General features: G+C 35.2%; 2 protein-coding genes across 2 annotated transcripts; both read left to right on the forward strand.

Annotated features, from left to right (window-relative positions):
- Positions 1-374: 374 nt before the first annotated feature.
- Positions 375-2,565, forward strand: LOC11422982 (serotransferrin). Its single transcript, XM_039831203.1, has 6 exons — positions 375-568; positions 887-1,468; positions 1,557-1,613; positions 1,710-1,859; positions 2,103-2,236; positions 2,324-2,565. Exons 1-6 carry the CDS (start codon positions 375-377, stop codon positions 2,422-2,424), a joined length of 1,218 nt encoding a protein of 405 aa, XP_039687137.1. The 3' UTR covers positions 2,425-2,565.
- A 4,283-nt stretch (positions 2,566-6,848) lies between these two features.
- Positions 6,849-17,163, forward strand: LOC11427991 (uncharacterized protein slr1919). Its single transcript, XM_003591892.4, has 16 exons — positions 6,849-7,387; positions 9,037-9,212; positions 10,429-10,594; positions 10,796-10,848; positions 11,202-11,345; positions 11,468-11,572; positions 11,665-11,790; positions 11,984-12,172; positions 12,584-12,690; positions 12,783-12,945; positions 13,108-13,173; positions 13,676-13,769; positions 13,944-14,056; positions 14,420-14,490; positions 15,447-15,597; positions 16,341-17,163. The coding sequence occupies exons 1-16, from the start codon at positions 7,081-7,083 to the stop codon at positions 16,782-16,784; spliced, it is 2,475 nt and encodes an 824-aa protein (XP_003591940.1). The 5' UTR covers positions 6,849-7,080; the 3' UTR covers positions 16,785-17,163.
- Positions 17,164-17,201: the final 38 nt, after the last annotated feature.

Consider the following 17,201-nt stretch of genomic DNA (forward strand, 5'->3'; position numbering starts at 1 on the left):
TCTTCTTTTTACTTATCTCTCTTCTTCTGTCATCACCCTCCATTCAAGGTATACACATACATGCATATTGTGCATTTGTGCTCAGTGTTACTCTTTTCAAATAGAGCACCAACAACACACATAAAGCTCAACTTCTCAGTTCTATTAAATCAATCTTTCTTAATATTTTTTCATGTATTTTTCTGGTTTCCAGCCATTGCCATCACCAAGCTCTGGTGATGATCATGACATATCACCTCCATCAGTTCACGAGTTCCAACCACCTCTTATGCCACCAATACTTCCTCTAGTAGATGCAGAAGGTAGTGGCAATGATGGGCCTATTTCCGGTGTGTCTGATCCCCCGTCGCCAGTGGTGATGGAGGAGTGCCATGATGGGGTCTCCCGAAGCTGCAGCTCCAATATCGGAAAATGGGGTGGGAGGCCATGGAAATGGGAGGGCCAACGCACCCAATGATCCGGCGACAGATGACGGCGGAGTGAGGTGGTGCGCGGTGAGGGACGAAGTGAAAGAGTGTCAGTCATTTGTTGGTGTTATTAGCCAACTAACAGGCTACGTGTGGAAATGGTAAGCTCTATTAAAAATGCATTTTTATATTATTTTTTTTCATCATATTATTTGATAATATAAATGAAAATAATGTAAATAAACATAACGTTGAAGTTTTCCAAAAATAAAGGGAAGTACTAACGAGTGCCCCCAAGGTATTCTTTAAGGACCTTAAATTTTAGACCCTAATAGGAAACTTGAAGTTGTTACTACTTTCAACTCTCAAATACCTTTTAAGTTTCTTCTAGCAGCCGATTCAAGCAAATAAATAAGCAATTGAAAATGCAATATTTTATTATTGCAATAACATGATTCTCAATCTTTTTATGTCATTAGCATCCAAAAAGAGAAAGCCCAGGATTGTCTAGAGTCAATCAAGAAAGGAGAAGCAGATTTGGTGAACTTAGAAGCAGGTCTTGCTTACATTGCATTCATCAACTATTCAATGAAAGCCATAGCCAATGAGATCTATTATGATCGTTCCAAAACCTATGAAGCTGTTGCAGTTGTAAACAGAAGGGTATGTGAAAACAATGAAAAAATCAGTTTAATGGACTTCAAAGGTCACAAGTCTTGCCATGGAGGTTACTCCACAGTAGCAGGATGGAACTACCCCATCAATCACATTAAAAATTTATTTAATGATGAAAAAATGAATGATAAGGAAATCGCAACTAGTTTCTTCTCACGACTTTGTGCACCATCAGAGGTTGAAGGTTTTGATACATGTAATGTATGTGGCAAAGAGAATGAAACCTGCAATGAAACAGGCTTGTATTATGGCCACTCAGGAGCTTTTAGGTGTCTAGTAGAGGAGTTGGGAGACATTGCTTTTGTCAAGGGTGATACTGCCTTGTTCTATTCTATGGAGGGACCTCATAACCAATCATGGTCAACAAAGTCTCTTAGGGACTTCATGTAAGTACCTTGCCTAATAAACTTTTCATGTGATGCATAAAGTAGGTGTTTTCCTCAACTAATATCAATATCCATTGAATGATTTTAGGTATCTTTGCCCTAAAGGGGGTTGCAGAGAAATCAATGGTTATCCTGCAGATTGTTCGTAAGTTTTAAATCATCATGTTTCTAATTGCGTCGTGATGCTTATCCTGTTATCATTTTAACAATAACTAAAGTCGGTTGCTTCATCCTTAATCAGGTTTGGAACTGTTTCTGCAAATGTGATAATGGCACATAACTCAATGCCCAACAAGAAGAGAATGTATGTCTTAGAAACATTGACGAATACTAGTTTGGTGGATGCTCTTTATTCCCCAATCGATATTCGCAACAACCTATTTAGTCCAAGGTAAAATAGGAATATCTTTTACTTGATTTATATCATTGTCTACAACAGGTTTTAATGTTTAGCATTTTAGACAACCATGAGTTTGAAGAGTGACCTGGTCTTACAATGTTTTTTCTAAATTTGGATTAAAAATTTTACTTAAATGTAAAAATTCAAAAACTTCTATATGAAAATCTGGATGGAAGTTGTACTCAGTACAATGAAAATCAGAAAGCATGTGTCACAAATTCACCTTTGTTGCAGTACCCAAGGACTAGACATGATTAAAAGGGTCACGAAGTTGTATCTGGGGAAATCAGCTTCAATCTCACATATCATACAAAAATTAAATGTCCCAGAAGACAAAGCCACTTCACATACAACAGATAACGTTCCAGGTTAACTCTAATTTCACCAACTTCACATATCATACTTAAGTCATAGTTTTATTGCTGCACTAACTTCATTCACACATGCCATAACAGATGAACCACCTTCATCTTCACATGTTTGCTGTTCACAAGTGATAACGATGCTCTCACCCCTAATGCTATTATTGGTACTTAGAATGTTTTCTCCAAAATAAAGACTTTGTTGTTTTCTACTCAGTGGTTTACTTTCATAGTTTCATATGCGGTGGAAGTTATCATCGATTACTAGTTTGTTGTCTGATGTGAGCAGAATTGGCAAAATCCTAATATGATGAGCTAATGACAAAAAAAAAAAATCATGATTTTGTGCTTGATTTCTTTATAGTAGGTTTCATGATAAAGAGTGTAATAAAGTAGTCCGGTCTGTTGGATTGTAGACCTTGATATATTTTTGAGGGACTGACTCTTGATATTAGTATTAAGAAAATTTATCAAGGTTGGAAGTTTCTCACCTTAAGAGAGTCAAATTGGTGTGAAAAGATAACCACTTAATATGAAAGTCCGTAGAGGACGACGTACTAAGAATCAACCTACATCAGTTTTTATAGTTGATCACCCTATCAAGCAAGTTTTGTACGTAATGTGATGTACGCAGACATAAATGTAAATTCGCTAAAGTTTAATATTTGGAAAAACAATCGAAACTTTCAACACAATCCACAGTGCTTCATTCTGCATGCAAAAGAACACCTTGCTGGCAAGGTCCATTTCACATAGACATTAACCGGTGCAAACCCAACAAACTCATTTCAATCGCTTCAGCCTGAACTTGTTTCCCTAAACTCACATCAAAGCCCATAGAACTTCAGAACAACTTGCCACTGTGAATCCACTGAGTCCTATTCCTGCCTTTTTCATCTCACATAACAATTCAATAACTTCCCGACTATTTCCTCTATCCACAAAACCTTGGACTAAAGCAGTCCAAGAGACAATATCTTGTTGAGGTATTTCATCAAATATCCAGCGCACATAAGTGTGATTGCTACAACTTACATAAATGTTTATTAGAGAAACCCAAATATATATATATATATATATATATATATTCCTTGTTTATAGCCTCTCTCAAAATGCAATCACCCAACAGTGAAAAATATTGTTTGAGCAGCCTATTGTTTAGGGTATCTTCCATGAGAATTGAACTAGTTTTTTTTTTTTTTTTTTAGAGAATGAGAATTGAACTAGTTGAAGTGAAAAGAATTGAAGTTGAAATACTAGAAAAGACACAAATTGAAATTAAGGCTATGTTTGGATTGGTGGAGAGTGATGGAATGGAGTGGGATGGGACCACATTCCATTGTTTGGTTTTGTAAAAAAAAAATAATGGAATGGAATGGAGTGTGATGGAACCCATTCCATCCAATACCACTCATTCCTTCAATTTTCCATTCCATCCAATTTGAGGTGTATCCAATAGAATGGAACACATCAATAATATAATTACCATTTTGTCCTTATTTTTCATTCCCCAATTTCATTTGGGCGCGCATGCTTCCCTCGTTTTTTTCCTCATCAGCCTTTTTATTTTATCTCCTCATCTTCTCCAACTCTTGTACACTGCCTCTCTGCTTCTACTGCTTGCAACCCTTCACTCCAACAAGGTAACCCAAAATTCTGACCCCAAATTTCTTCTTCTTCTTCTTCTTCTTGTAATTATCCATCTCTGTTATCATCTATTGTTATTTTTATGCCCATTTCTTATTTTATTTTTCCCAAATTAATAGTTATGCTTTTTTTTCTTCCCTAAATCAATAATGATGGTCCTTTTTTCATTTTTATTCTTCTTCTGAATTATATTGGATCTATTGTTATTTGTGAACCCATATTTCTGAATCTTTGTTCATGCATGTTTATTTATGTGCCCATATTCCTGTATATTTGTGAACCCATATTCAAAGTCACGCATGGTTGGATCAGGTTTTTTTTTTTTTTTTTTTAGGATTAAAAATGGCCTTTTCAACTTGGATATTCTCAAATAACTCTAGACACTGCACTTTGAATTGAAGCATGGTTACCAAAAAACACCGTAAATAACATTACACCGAGTTTATTTGAATGAGTTGCATATACAGTACTGATATTCGTGTTTCTTCAAAGAGACAACATATGTAGTTCCTTTCCTATATCATAAATAATGCATATTTGGGCATAAACTACAAATGATAGGTTTTTTTGGTTAAATTCCTATATGTGCACACAGTATATGTTAAAAAATTGTAACCCATATGTTATTTCTATGTTTAAATTTCTATGTGCATACAATAGTTTGTTATATCCTGAATGCATAAAGTGGTTTCCTTGTTTCACAATTTACATGATTTTATACAAGTATATGCTTAAAGTTGATTTTATTCTTGAATTTTTATAGATGACCAATGAAGACATAAGAGCCAAATATGCGAAATTGTGTCACAGTAGTCTTTCCATCTAAAATCCACCGATTGATGGGGAGGCGTAAACTTGGAACTTTCCGGAGTCTAATTTATCTATCCAAACAAACAAAAACTTCAAAAAAAAAAAGGCGACGTTACATACAACAACACGATTTCGAGCTAGTCACGACGGATGAAAGGAAGGCGACATTCGGGATGGTCGTCGCCGGCGATCTACGACGGTTAGGGAAACCTGTTTCAGAGATTCGAGTTTAACGACTGAGTAAGCGGCCAAATTGAGAGAAAGATTTGGTTAAGAGATTTCAAGTTCAACGAAAAAGATTGAGGGCGAGTCACCTGTTTCTTGAGAGATTGAGAGAAAGCCAAAACTTTTTATGGAGAGATTCATAGTTTCTGAAGATTTGATTGTTGGAAAAAAAAAACAGTTTGGGGGAAACCTTTGGGGCTTAGTGCTTCTGATTCGTTTCCTTGGGCAGTGAAGAGGATGATATATATTTCAATTGAGATAGTTATGCATGCGTACAGCAAAAAGAAAATAGTAATTGTTTGTTTCCCATGACATTGGTATTGAACACTTTGGAAACACGCGTGACATGATTATAGATTTGTAGTGGGAGATTTGAATTTCAAAATCACATTAGGGTACTCAAGTAGTTATGCATTAATTGTGGTTAGGTGTAGCAAATTGTGTTTAGCGCCAAATGTGCTAGGTTTAGGGTTTTGTAAGTATTGTTTGCAAATGTACCTTTGGATTAGATATAAAGATAAAAAATAAGGAAGCGGTTGTATATAAAAAGACCACAGTATGATGGATAGTTGCAAGCTTGGATTTGAACATCAGTGTATGCACGTTATTACATGTGCTCATTTAGTTTCTTCATTAAACATTGGCTCAAATGCCAAATTATTTTGATAAGAAAAAAGCTTTTGTTGAAGAAAAAAAAAGCTTTCGAAATATATAATTTGACTAGATGAGTTGAACCTAATGAACCGAATCGAGTTGTTCGTGAACTTTAAACGAGTTAAGGTTCGTTTTGAACACAAGTTAAGTTTCGAGCTGAACCAATTTTTATCGAGTCGAGCTCAGACAGACTCGACTCATTTCCAACCCTACTTAAGGGTCGTTGTTAACATATTCCCATTTTTTTTTGTCAGTTAGCCTAGTGGCTAGGGCTGGAAATGAGTCGAGTCGAATCGAACTTGTCTGAGTTCAACTCGACTCGTTAAGAATTGGCTCGATTCGAACCTCAGTTCGAGTTTGTCACAAACTTTTTTTTTTAAGTTCGAGTTCGGCTCGTTTAAAGTTCACGAACAGTTTGGTTCAGTTCAATAGGTTCAATTCGTTTGTTCAAAGCACATAGTAATTAACACCGGATTGCAACCACCAAATCCAGTTTTACCTTCTTGTGTCATATGTTTCTCTTATTATAGATAATTGTATCCTCATTTTTCATGCATGTTTCGACGTGGGACTATTTTAGTTTTGAAATCCTTAAAAACTACAACAACATTGTGCATGGCCTTGTCTATCAATTTTAATGTAGCTCAATTTTATCATATTATTGCCAAATGTTTGTCTTAGTTTTTAAAGTATTATATGTATAATCAATTACATATAAATTTTAAAAAATAATAATTAAGTGATGTATATATATATATATATATATATATATATATATATATATATATATATATATATAATCGATTCATCTCGTGAACCAAACGAGTTGAACTATACATAGCTCAAGTTCAGCTCAATTAGTTGACGAACTTAATTTTAAGCTCAAGTTCGGCTCATTTGATTCATGAACCAAGTTCGACGAATCAATTGTTGAATCGAATTACGAACTCTAATCGAGTTGGTTCAGTTCATTGCCAGCCCTACTAGTGGCGAGAGAAATTCACCTTAAAGATGAATAAATAAGGTGTCTGAAGTTCGAACTCCAACCCCTGCACATATTGTGCATTATTCCTTACCAAATTTACCAAATGAGCTAAGTTCGTGGGACCATATCCCATTTTAATTATAAAAAACGCTAACACGCGCCTCTGAGAAACTAAATACAGATAAAAAAAGTAAAAAATAATGCGAGAAAAAATTATCAGAAAAGCTGTAAAATTGTGGTAGAAATATCAAATATCATTTGTCATGTTGACCAGCGTTTATGGTGTGGTAAATGTATTCCACAGTTAAGTTGATGAAATTGTGATCAACATTGAATCAACATCGTCATCATCGTATCGTAACTTTACTACACAACCACACATCAACAACTCACACTACTCCACTTCTACCAATCACTTCTCTACACAATCACAATCACCACTTTCACATGCAACAACACCAACAATAAATGCTTCTTTTTCTTCTATTCGCTTCTTGATTCATCCTCCAATCTTCTTCACTCTCCGCCCATGGCGACGGTGACAGCACCTCCTTCACTACCCTTTGTACGGGCCACAACGACACCGTCGAGTAAGAAGAAGAAGAATCATTCGAAGCAACGAGCACTTGGCAATTTTGGTCACTTTGGTCAAGTGGTTCGCAAGGATATGGAGTTTCTTAAAAGAGGATTTAACAATGGTGTTGCGTGGGCAAATGATGCTTTCCGCATTCCTCAAATTGCTAAGAAAGTTGATGACCTTGTCTGGCTTCGAAATCTTGAAGACCCTCAAGCTACTTCGTTTTCCACTCCTTCCTGGCCTGAGCCTTGGTATCCAGGTACAATAACAAGGGAAAAATTGAATTTTTTTATTATGGGGTGTGCTTATACATGGTTAATTTGTTGTGAAAGTGGGTTTGGTGAAATGGGTATTGGTTATTTTTGTGGTAGATGCTAATGGGTAGTGTGTGATTTGTTTGAAATGATTGTTATGGGGTTGTTCTGTTTTTGAATTGGTCTAATTGTGTGTGTGTGTGTGCGCGCGCGCTATATGTGAGTTGGGTATTGGATATTGCTGTACTTAACATGTAGCTTCAATCTTTAGAGTGTTAGCGGGTCTGTTTAGTTGGTTGATTGGTTCATGGTGATAACGAGACTAACTGTGTTCGGAATTCTGGAATAAGGCGGGCAGTGTGTTAATTACATGGCCGAAAAGTGATATACGTTTTTCCATTTCATGAGGTAGAATGTTATGCTGTGTTTCCTCATTTGCTATTTTGATTAGCTTATTTGAGCTTACCTTGGTATAAGCACTTCGACTTTTTGGGAGATATTATGGAAACAACTTATGTCATATTCATAATCCGTTTTCAGCTTATTTGTTTAATCTTTCAAGGATACCTTATGAAAACAGCTTATATCTAAACAATTTGACTGTTTTATGTTTTGATAATATGATAAATGCTCGATTAAGTTGTTTATCCAAACAGGGCCTTCTGCATATTCTAGGCTACTTGGTGGAGGTAATGATGGTGATTTCTGTATGAACGTGATCGTCTTGTGTGAACCAATCTGATTTTTTTATTTCTCTGTAAATTAATTTGAATCCGTTATGCTGACTATGTTGCTTTGTTGTATTTACTGCCTATTAATTAGAAGATCACATTTTTTTTTTAACTTTTGGAATATGAACTTGGATTTGGACCATAGTAGTCAATAGCGGCCAATATCGCCGCTATAGTGGCCGCGCGGTGCGGTGCGGTGCCGGAGCGCTACTCAACAAGCCATAGCGTTGCGGTGTGAGATAGCGGCGCAACGCTTCGTAGCGGTTTTGCGGTTTAGAACCGCTATTTCATTTTAAGAGAAAATACAAAAGTGTCCTTGGTTTAAAAAAAAACTAGGGTATTTCTGTAAATCTTCCTCTGCTTTTCTGCTGTTCTGTAAAACTTCTTCACCTCTGCTGTAAATATTCCTCTACTTTGTCGTGTTTGCTCTGTTATCCTGTTATTTTTTTGTTTAACAATCTCAAAACTCTGTTGTCCTGTTACTTTTTTGTGCTAGTTTTCTTTGTTATTACTGATTCCAAATTCCATTCTACTCTCTCTGTTTCTGTTTGTAGTTTGTACAAACAATCCTCTGTTTTGTTCATATAAAACTATATTCTGCTCTCTCTGTTTCCTTATTTTTGTTGTTTTTGTTTTTATGAAATAGCGGTCATAGCGCTATGCGCTATCCCGCTATAGCATTTTTGGGGTCGGGCGCTACGCGCCGCTATCCGCTATTAACTACTATGATTTGGACTGGAAGAGGTATTCTTAAAGATTTGGTCAGCCTATATCTAATTACTTTTGTAGATGTCTTAACTGAGATTATACGGTTTCCTATTGCACTCTTGTAGATTAAGATAATATGAATATCATGTGTTGAACTGCATTATAGCACCATGATCAGAGAGATATGGTTTATTTATTCGTTCGTTGTCTTTTAGGACTGTCTGGAGTGGATTTGCTTATGTATGATCTGAAGGCCTTGGAAGCATATGCTAGTTACTTCTATCATTTGTCTAAGATTTGGTCAAAGCCACTGCCTGAAACTTATGATCCTCAGGATGTCGCTCACTATTTCAGTGCCAGACCCCATGTTGTGGCCCTTCGTATGCTCGAGGTAATTGGATTGATAATTTGAACAAAAACATGCGATGTATCCAATTTCCATCTATGAATACGCTCTTTTCCAATTTCCATCTATAATATCTCAAAATGTTCCTTTTTTAACTTTTCCTTTTAGCTTGAGTCACAACACATCTATTCTATGTAACCTACTTATTTAAATACTACTTTTGTCCTGTGATCCGTTTTATGTATCAGTAGAAGGTAATTGGTTTCTGCAGATAATAAATGGTATATAATTATATACAGGGGCAAAGGTTTAGGCAGGACTGTAGAACCAAAGTGTATCATGTAGGCAGTACTTGTTTCTTTATTGATTGACAGTACTTTATTCTTGCCTTTTTCTTTTATTTTGAAATTTTTAATTCAATTTTATCCTCTTTATGGAAAAAGTTTCAAGATTCTGTTTATAAGGGGTCAACAATTGCAAGGTTTGAGATGACCTTGACCATTTACATAATAAGAATTGAGTTGTTTGCAATACGCATCTGTTTTGAATGTTCAAATACAAGAATTATTTTAACTCGTGTATGAATTGTTGGTAAGTGTGATAGATGTGCTCTAGTTGCCCCACAACATCCACAATAGGGGATTCTTCCCCTATTTACCACCAAGCTATATAGGCTCCCCCACTGTGGCGTAAAAAGATACAGTGTCTATTTAGAAGGGTGTGTACTGAAGGACCATTTCTCTCCCTCTCTCTCCCCACTTTTTGCGGGCCCCACTTATTAATTGGTTGTGTGAAATAAATCATTATTGTTGAAGCATAACGATATAGAGTTATTGGTGTGACTTTCTTAGTAAATTTTTTAGAGGTGCTGAGTTGGAGGAATCAGGTGTTAACATTAAAAAATTATAAATGAGGGATGTGTAGTTGCAGGACCCACTACAGCACCCAAAAGGGAGAGCCCCATTGTGGATGCTCTAGGATATTCCTAATTGAAGTTGGAAGATTTTATGATTTATTGAATTCGATTGCATCTATGTATTGTATGGTCTTCTAACACATGCTGAATCTATATGACTTCTATCTTATTTGAATGCATGTATCATTTAATACTTTTTTAAGAATTCCATGCAGGATAGAATACATAGATGCAAAATTGAGCCTATATTAGATTTTTGATAGATGCGTTTGAAATTGATTATAGGATGCTTTCTTGACTCTTCCTTGAAGTGTATCCTTATTGAGTTATTTTTCATTTTGGAAGGTATTTTCCTCCTTTGCCTCTGCTGGGGTCAGTATTCGGACTTCAGGGTTAAGAAAGTTTCTACCAATAAATGCAGAAGGGGGTATGGACGATAAAACATCTGAATATAATTTTGGGTTGGTTTTAAAGGAAACAATGCTTAATCTTGGCCCCACATTTATAAAAGGTAAAGAGTGTGTTCTATTTGACATGTTAATACAATTGTTAAGTTAATTTATTATCATCATTTACTATTATTATTCTTTATCTATTTATTTATTTTTGTAATGCCTATCACTTCAAAGGTTTTCTGTTGGGACTTTCATTTCTCTTCTGCAGTAACAAGATTTCCAATATCCTTTTTACATTCATTTGATTGACGATGCAGTTGGTCAGTCGCTTTCCACAAGGCCAGATATCATTGGTGTTGAGATGTCCAAGGTTAGATTAAAAACTGTATCTTTATAGCCATTTGTTTAGTGCTGAACATTTCTTTCTTGTGACCTTGGAAAGGTATTAGCAGTTATTTTTCACGGTAGTGAAGATGTCTAATTAGGGATGATAATATGTGGCTATGCATCAAATTTATTGGTGACTGCACCTCAAATATGTTCTTTAGCTGTAACACTGATTTGCATGGAAAAAATTATCCGTGTTCCTTTCACGTGGCTTCTATCTGTTTTAAATGAAACTTTTGGTGTCCTGAATGTACATTGATTGTAATGCCGCTAAAGTTCGAATAACTGGATTTGCAATTTATGTGTATACATATTTTGATTGCATTCTTCTTGCAGGCATTGTCAGAATTGCATGATCAAATCCCTCCTTTTCCCAGGACTGTTGCTATGAAGATTCTTGAGGAAGAATTAGGAGCTCCCCTGGAATCATTTTTCAGCTACATTTCTGAGGAACCTGTAGCCGCTGCATCATTTGGTCAGGTACTTTTTTGTTATGACTTATGACAATATAATTAAATATTATTGGATGCATGTGGCTACACTTATTTAAGTGTTGGTATGATGGTTTATGTCTTACTCACTTATTTGATTACATTTTCTAGGTTTACTTTGCCCGTACTACTGACGGTGTTAACGTTGCTGTAAAAGTTCAGCGTCCTAATTTGCGCCACGTGGTGGTGCGGGATATCTACATTCTTCGCCTTGGGGTTTGTATTGATCTTTTTTTTCTATTAGATTGTCACCTGTATTATTCTATCCTGCATGGAATTCTTAAATGAGTGTATCTTAACCATCTCAGTTGGGGCTGCTGCAAAAGATTGCCAAGAGAAAGAGTGACCTTCGCCTTTATGCTGATGAGCTTGGGCGAGGTTTTGTTGGTGAATTGGATTACACTTTAGAAGCAGCAAATGCATTGAAGTTTCGGGTAATAGCTAACATATCAGTTAGAGCTTAATTATGCCTACATTTTGATGAGTTCTAGAGTTTGGAAACTTTCATGCATCAATAAAATCTTTCATTAGTGTTTAAACTTGTATTGTGAACTAACGTTGATTTGGTGTCTGACAACAGTGATTAACATTTAGCTCTTTCTTTGGATTTGTTATTGCATCATGCAGGAAGTTCACTCGTCATTTTCTTTCATGCGCGTGCCAAAAATATTTTTACATTTAAGTCGAAAGAGAGTTCTGACCATGGAGTGGATGGTTGGTGAAAGTCCAACAGATTTAATCTCTGTATCTACCGGAAACTCTACTGAATATTCAGATAGGCAAAAAGTAGATGCAAAAAGGCGTCTTCTTGATCTGGTAAGTAAACATAAATCCAATTATCCATTCTTGTATTTGCATTGTGTAAAAATCTTGGATGTTTGATAATCTCCCGACAATCGAATTATGGTAGGAGTCAACTGTATTGTTGAAGATGATTGATACTTTTCAAATATAATTACATGAGTAAAAGGCACAATTTTGACTTTCTGATACTAAAGAGTTTCTATTACAAAACAATATGACTCTAGATCTGGATTGAGGTGGTGGTAAAGTTTCTTCGCCAATCTCCCATTAGCTTATTCAACTGAAAATTGTTCAACCGAGTTACCAATTATACTAAAACTTAACTCTGTGTAGTCACTAGTGTATAGTAATCTGAGAGCTTCACTATTATGAAAGCATCATATTTAATGAATGTTTACTTTTATTTCACATCGGCAAATTCAGGTCAATAAAGGTGTTGAAGCAACATTGGTTCAACTTCTTGAAACAGGCTTAATACATGCCGATCCACATCCTGGTAACTTGCGCTGCACTTCATCAGGAGAAATAGGGTTTGTGTTGTTCCTTTCCTTGTCCAATCTAAATAACTTGTAGCTTTCCTTCGTCAAATAAATATAAAGGATTTTTTAAACTTGTGTGTTAGGTTTTTGGATTTTGGTTTGCTCTGTCAAATGGAAAAAAGGCATCAATTCGCTATGCTGGCTTCAATAGTTCATATAGTAAACGGTGACTGGGCATCCCTTGTCAACGCTCTGATTGATATGGATATGGTGAGACCAGGGACAAATATCCGGCTTGTTACCATGGTATAATACTCACATCTCAGGTTTTGGTTATCTTACAATAGAATATTTGAACCAAATAATAACATTCTTATATGAACAGTTTTTGTTGTATGGAATGCGTCCTTCTTAAGTTTATGTCCACACAATAACATTCTAAATTTTTATTCTATGTTTTATTTACAGGAACTGGAACAGGCCTTGGGGGAAGTAGAATTTAAGGATGGAATTCCTGATGTAAAGTTCAGTAGGGTGAGAGTCATCTTTAACAAGATGGGTAGTAATTGAATTATGATGTTAGTTGAAAGTGAAACCTACTGTCTGTGAATGCAAGAGATAGATCAATCCGACTCTAGCTGATTTTGAACTAACCTTGACTGAAATAGAATATGCATTATCCACTACCTCAAACTAAACATAATTAAAGAATAAAACATTTCTATTAGGCTTTTGTATTGGGCCTAATACAACTCTTACAAAACCGGCCTGTAAAGTGAGAGATGTCTCCCACTTATAAACACTTTTTCAGGCCCTATCTCATCCAATGTGGAACTCTAACAATTTCTAAACTGAAACCACCATAATCAATGTCTAAAGAATGTGAAATATATGAAACCAACTGCATAGGATATGTTTATGGATACATTTAGTCATTGGGTATGAATACTCATAATTTTTTCATGTTTGCTCATGGATAATGAAAATTAGATAGATAGTTGTCTTATTCTAAATTTTTCTATAAATTTTCCTCAAGGTTCTGGGAAAGATTTTGTCTGTAGCATTCAAGTATCATTTCCGTATGCCAGCATATTATACACTTGTCTTACGATCCCTAGCCTCTTTCGAAGGTAAACTGTTGATACAATCTAAATTATTTATTGGATGCTCAGATCTATTTTACATACTGATAACCTATATACATTATTTTGTATCATGAAGTAATTTGAAATATTTTCATTGTTGAATTTCTATGTTTTTGTTTCCTCTTCTTCCATTCATAATTTGCTTTGGAACAATTTTAGGTTTGGCTATAGCTGCCGATAAAAAATTCAAGACTTTTGAAGCTGCCTACCCCTACGTTGTTCGGAAACTTCTAACAGAAAACTCAGCCGCAACAAGGAAAATATTGCATTCGGTATTGTATATTTACCCAGAACAGTGGGATTTGTGACCATAGTCCACCACAGAACTGTAACATGTTATAATCTATTTGTAGTTGCCTGTGGTTGATAAAACACCATGACTAGATCCTGAGCCTTTTTCCACAATATGAGAAGAAAAATAATAATTTTTTTATAAAACAAATTAAATAATGTTTTTAAATTAAATTCTTTAGTCAAGTTTTTTAAACAATTTCATCAACCAATCTTTGTAGTTTTGCATATTTATCAATATCTTGGACTATCAAGTTTCAATATTGATCCTTAAACATGTACTGTATTGCAAGATGAATTATATGATATTTATTCCCTTTTTAAACTTTCTTTCTCCTGTTCAGGTACTTCTGAATCGGAAGAAGGAGTTCCAATGGCAAAGGCTTTCCTTGTTCTTGAGAGTAGGGGCAACTAGGTATGTCAAAGTGCATGTCAGGGAGTGTTCTCTGCATGAAGTAGCTATTGTTTTTCTTATCTCTTATATTTTAGCCATGTTTTTAAAATTTTGATCACAACTTTTTAATATAAATTCTCCAACCTATATTTATTCTTTTTATAGGATCTACCTACTGTGTTTTCAGTTTCATCTGCAGACTACGTCTACTATGTAGTGAACAACAAGACCCTCTTAGTTGAAAAAATTAAAAAGAAAAGTGCCAATTGTTTATTATTTGATTAAATCCAAACACTCAGTACTATGCATCTAAAACTCGTGTTTCCTATGCAGTAATGCACTTTCCATTTGAACTTAGGCATCTATACAAGAAAGATAATGCTGTAATGCACTCTCCTTTGGGTTAAAGCATGTTGTCAAGGAGCTTAGTTAGTTGTAGGATCGGGAGAGGCTTGGATATAGGGCCACTGTTTTAACACAAAGAAAGCATCTGATTTTTACAAAATTGCCTCAGTATTTTGACTTTTTTCCTTTCATTTTGGTGCTCATCAATAATATTCTACGCAACTTACTAGGATATAGTATTTTGGGGGATATTAGGTTTAGCAGGTGTTCACTCAATTAGGAAGAACAGAAACAGTCATCACTCATATCATATGTTGATATTTGCTACACATCTCAAAAGCCTCTACATTATCTCTCAAAATTATGTGGAATTCAATCCACAAACATGCTCAAAGATTCAAGTATCTATTGCACCAACATATACTGAAACATTTAAAGGAATATTTTTTAATAATTTCTGTTATTGTAGCATGGAAGTTTTTTTTAACAAATTAATCATGAAAGTTTCTAACCATTGTTAAGTAATGCATTTTCTACCAACATTGAACCTCTGGCCTGTTTTAGTTACTTGATGAATTGCTATTTCTTTTATTCTGTATATATAGCATCTCATACTTCTGATACCTTGTCAGGAAAGCCTTGCAACTAGTAACTTCAAATAGTGAGACTTCCCCCGATCAATCACCAAATAAGGCCGCCGGTACGTTTGATATTGCATACTTGATCTTGACGATTTTACCATCCAAAGATGGTGTCGCTTTGAGAAGGCTTCTCATGACTGCTGTGAGTTCCTACATGCTCTCTATCTTGCTTCTTTTATGTTCTTCAAGATTTTGTCACCATTCCTCTTGGTTATCTTTTTTTTTTTTCCTTTCACATTCTGCTTTTTCAAAGTATTTTTTTAACACAACTTTTTTAAAGCTAGTGATAGATACATGGTTTGTTTATTATTATTATTTTTTGGTCAAGTAGCCTAACGGCTAGAGAAATTCACCTTTAAGGTGAATAAGTGGGGTGTCCGGGGTTCAAACCCCAGCCCCTGCATATAATATGCATTATCCCTTGCTCACTGGGACGGTTTGTTTATTTGTTATATATGGTTGTAATTGATAAATTCCTGATTTTGAGAGTATACGATGTTTCCAAATTTTCTTGTACTCTTGCTTTGATTTTAAAATGTTTAAGAGGATTGAATTTGTTCCAGTTCATTATAATTGTACACGGGCGACAATTGCCCCATCTTTTGGTGCTTTAACATTATCATCAACTTTTCATCATACAATGTCAACAAATTTTTTTAATCGTACTACCTCTGTTCTTTTTTATAAATTTCATTTTCAATTTTTACATATATTAAGAAAATTATGTAGTGTATTTTATGTGTTCATCGTGTACAGATTTTCCTAAGTTACCCTTCTATATATATGCTTCCATTATGCAAGAAATAGCCGATGCGTTCATCTTCTTAAACACTTGGCTGAAGTATTTCTTTTATGCATGAAACTTAATTTGCATGGAATGAACAGGACGGAGCTTCAATAATCAGAGCAATGGTCTCGAAGGAGGGAAAGGTCATCCGCCAACAACTTTGCAAGGTCATAGCCGATGCACTGTGTCAATGGATGATTAAATTATGTGGACAAGGAGTTATAGATACTCAATATCCAAGGGTGATGCTGGCTAATGGAACTAGCAACAAAGAATCTGGTCGATCTCCTCGATCATCCTCGCCTTCATATGATTATATTTCCATCTTTAGAGATCGGCGACTTCGGGTGATATTTTCTAAGGTTGTGAAATCTGCAAGCAGTCATAAAATACTGATGCTGCGGTTTTGTTGGTCTTCCCTTGTTATAATCATTACAGCTTCAGCTTTGGCATGCCATCGGGTTGTTCTGTCACTGTCTGAGGCTTACTTGGGCCCAATATTCGATGCACCTAAGCGTAAGAGATATGCAGTCATTGCATGATATTCTTAGAACATTGACACTTTTCCTACCAATAGAGAGACATTATCATCCAACAAAGTAAAAATGTTTTAGCTTTGAAGGCAATTAGTGTGAGGAAGGTAAAATATGTGGTTATAGGAGGATAGCATTATCTTTTGGTTACACACTTACATTTTGTATATGAGGGGTACTCTGTATTCTCTTAACTGATATTGTTGCAGTTCAGATCCAGGTACCCTACAAGTATGTATAGTTTCATGTAAAGTGCTACATTAATTTTTTTTATTATCTATTTTAGAATAAAGATAAATGTATTTAGTTATTAATCTTTGAATCGGTGCTATGTAGATGGACTGATTTGGCTCATTTAAAGTGAGTAGTAGTTAGTAAATTGAGAAAATGAAGAGTTGATCTTGTAACTTCCATGATTTGTTTTAC

The sequence above is a fragment of the Medicago truncatula genome, chromosome 1 (assembly GCF_003473485.1).
Source record: "Medicago truncatula cultivar Jemalong A17 chromosome 1, MtrunA17r5.0-ANR, whole genome shotgun sequence".
NCBI lineage: Eukaryota > Viridiplantae > Streptophyta > Magnoliopsida > Fabales > Fabaceae > Medicago > Medicago truncatula.

Coding starts and splice junctions, on each gene's coding strand:
- LOC11427991 (XM_003591892.4), top strand. CDS start 7,081: ATGGCGACGGTGACAGCACCTCCTTCACTACCCTTTGTACGGGCCACA. Junction 11,573..11,664: donor TCTACATTCTTCGCCTTGGG/GTTTGTATTGAT, acceptor TAACCATCTCAG/TTGGGGCTGCTGCAAAAGAT. Junction 12,946..13,107: donor ATATCCGGCTTGTTACCATG/GTATAATACTCA, acceptor TTTTATTTACAG/GAACTGGAACAGGCCTTGGG.
- LOC11422982 (XM_039831203.1), top strand. CDS start 375: ATGGGGTCTCCCGAAGCTGCAGCTCCAATATCGGAAAATGGGGTGGGA. Junction 1,469..1,556: donor AAGTCTCTTAGGGACTTCAT/GTAAGTACCTTG, acceptor GAATGATTTTAG/GTATCTTTGCCCTAAAGGGG. Junction 2,237..2,323: donor TACAACAGATAACGTTCCAG/GTTAACTCTAAT, acceptor ATGCCATAACAG/ATGAACCACCTTCATCTTCA.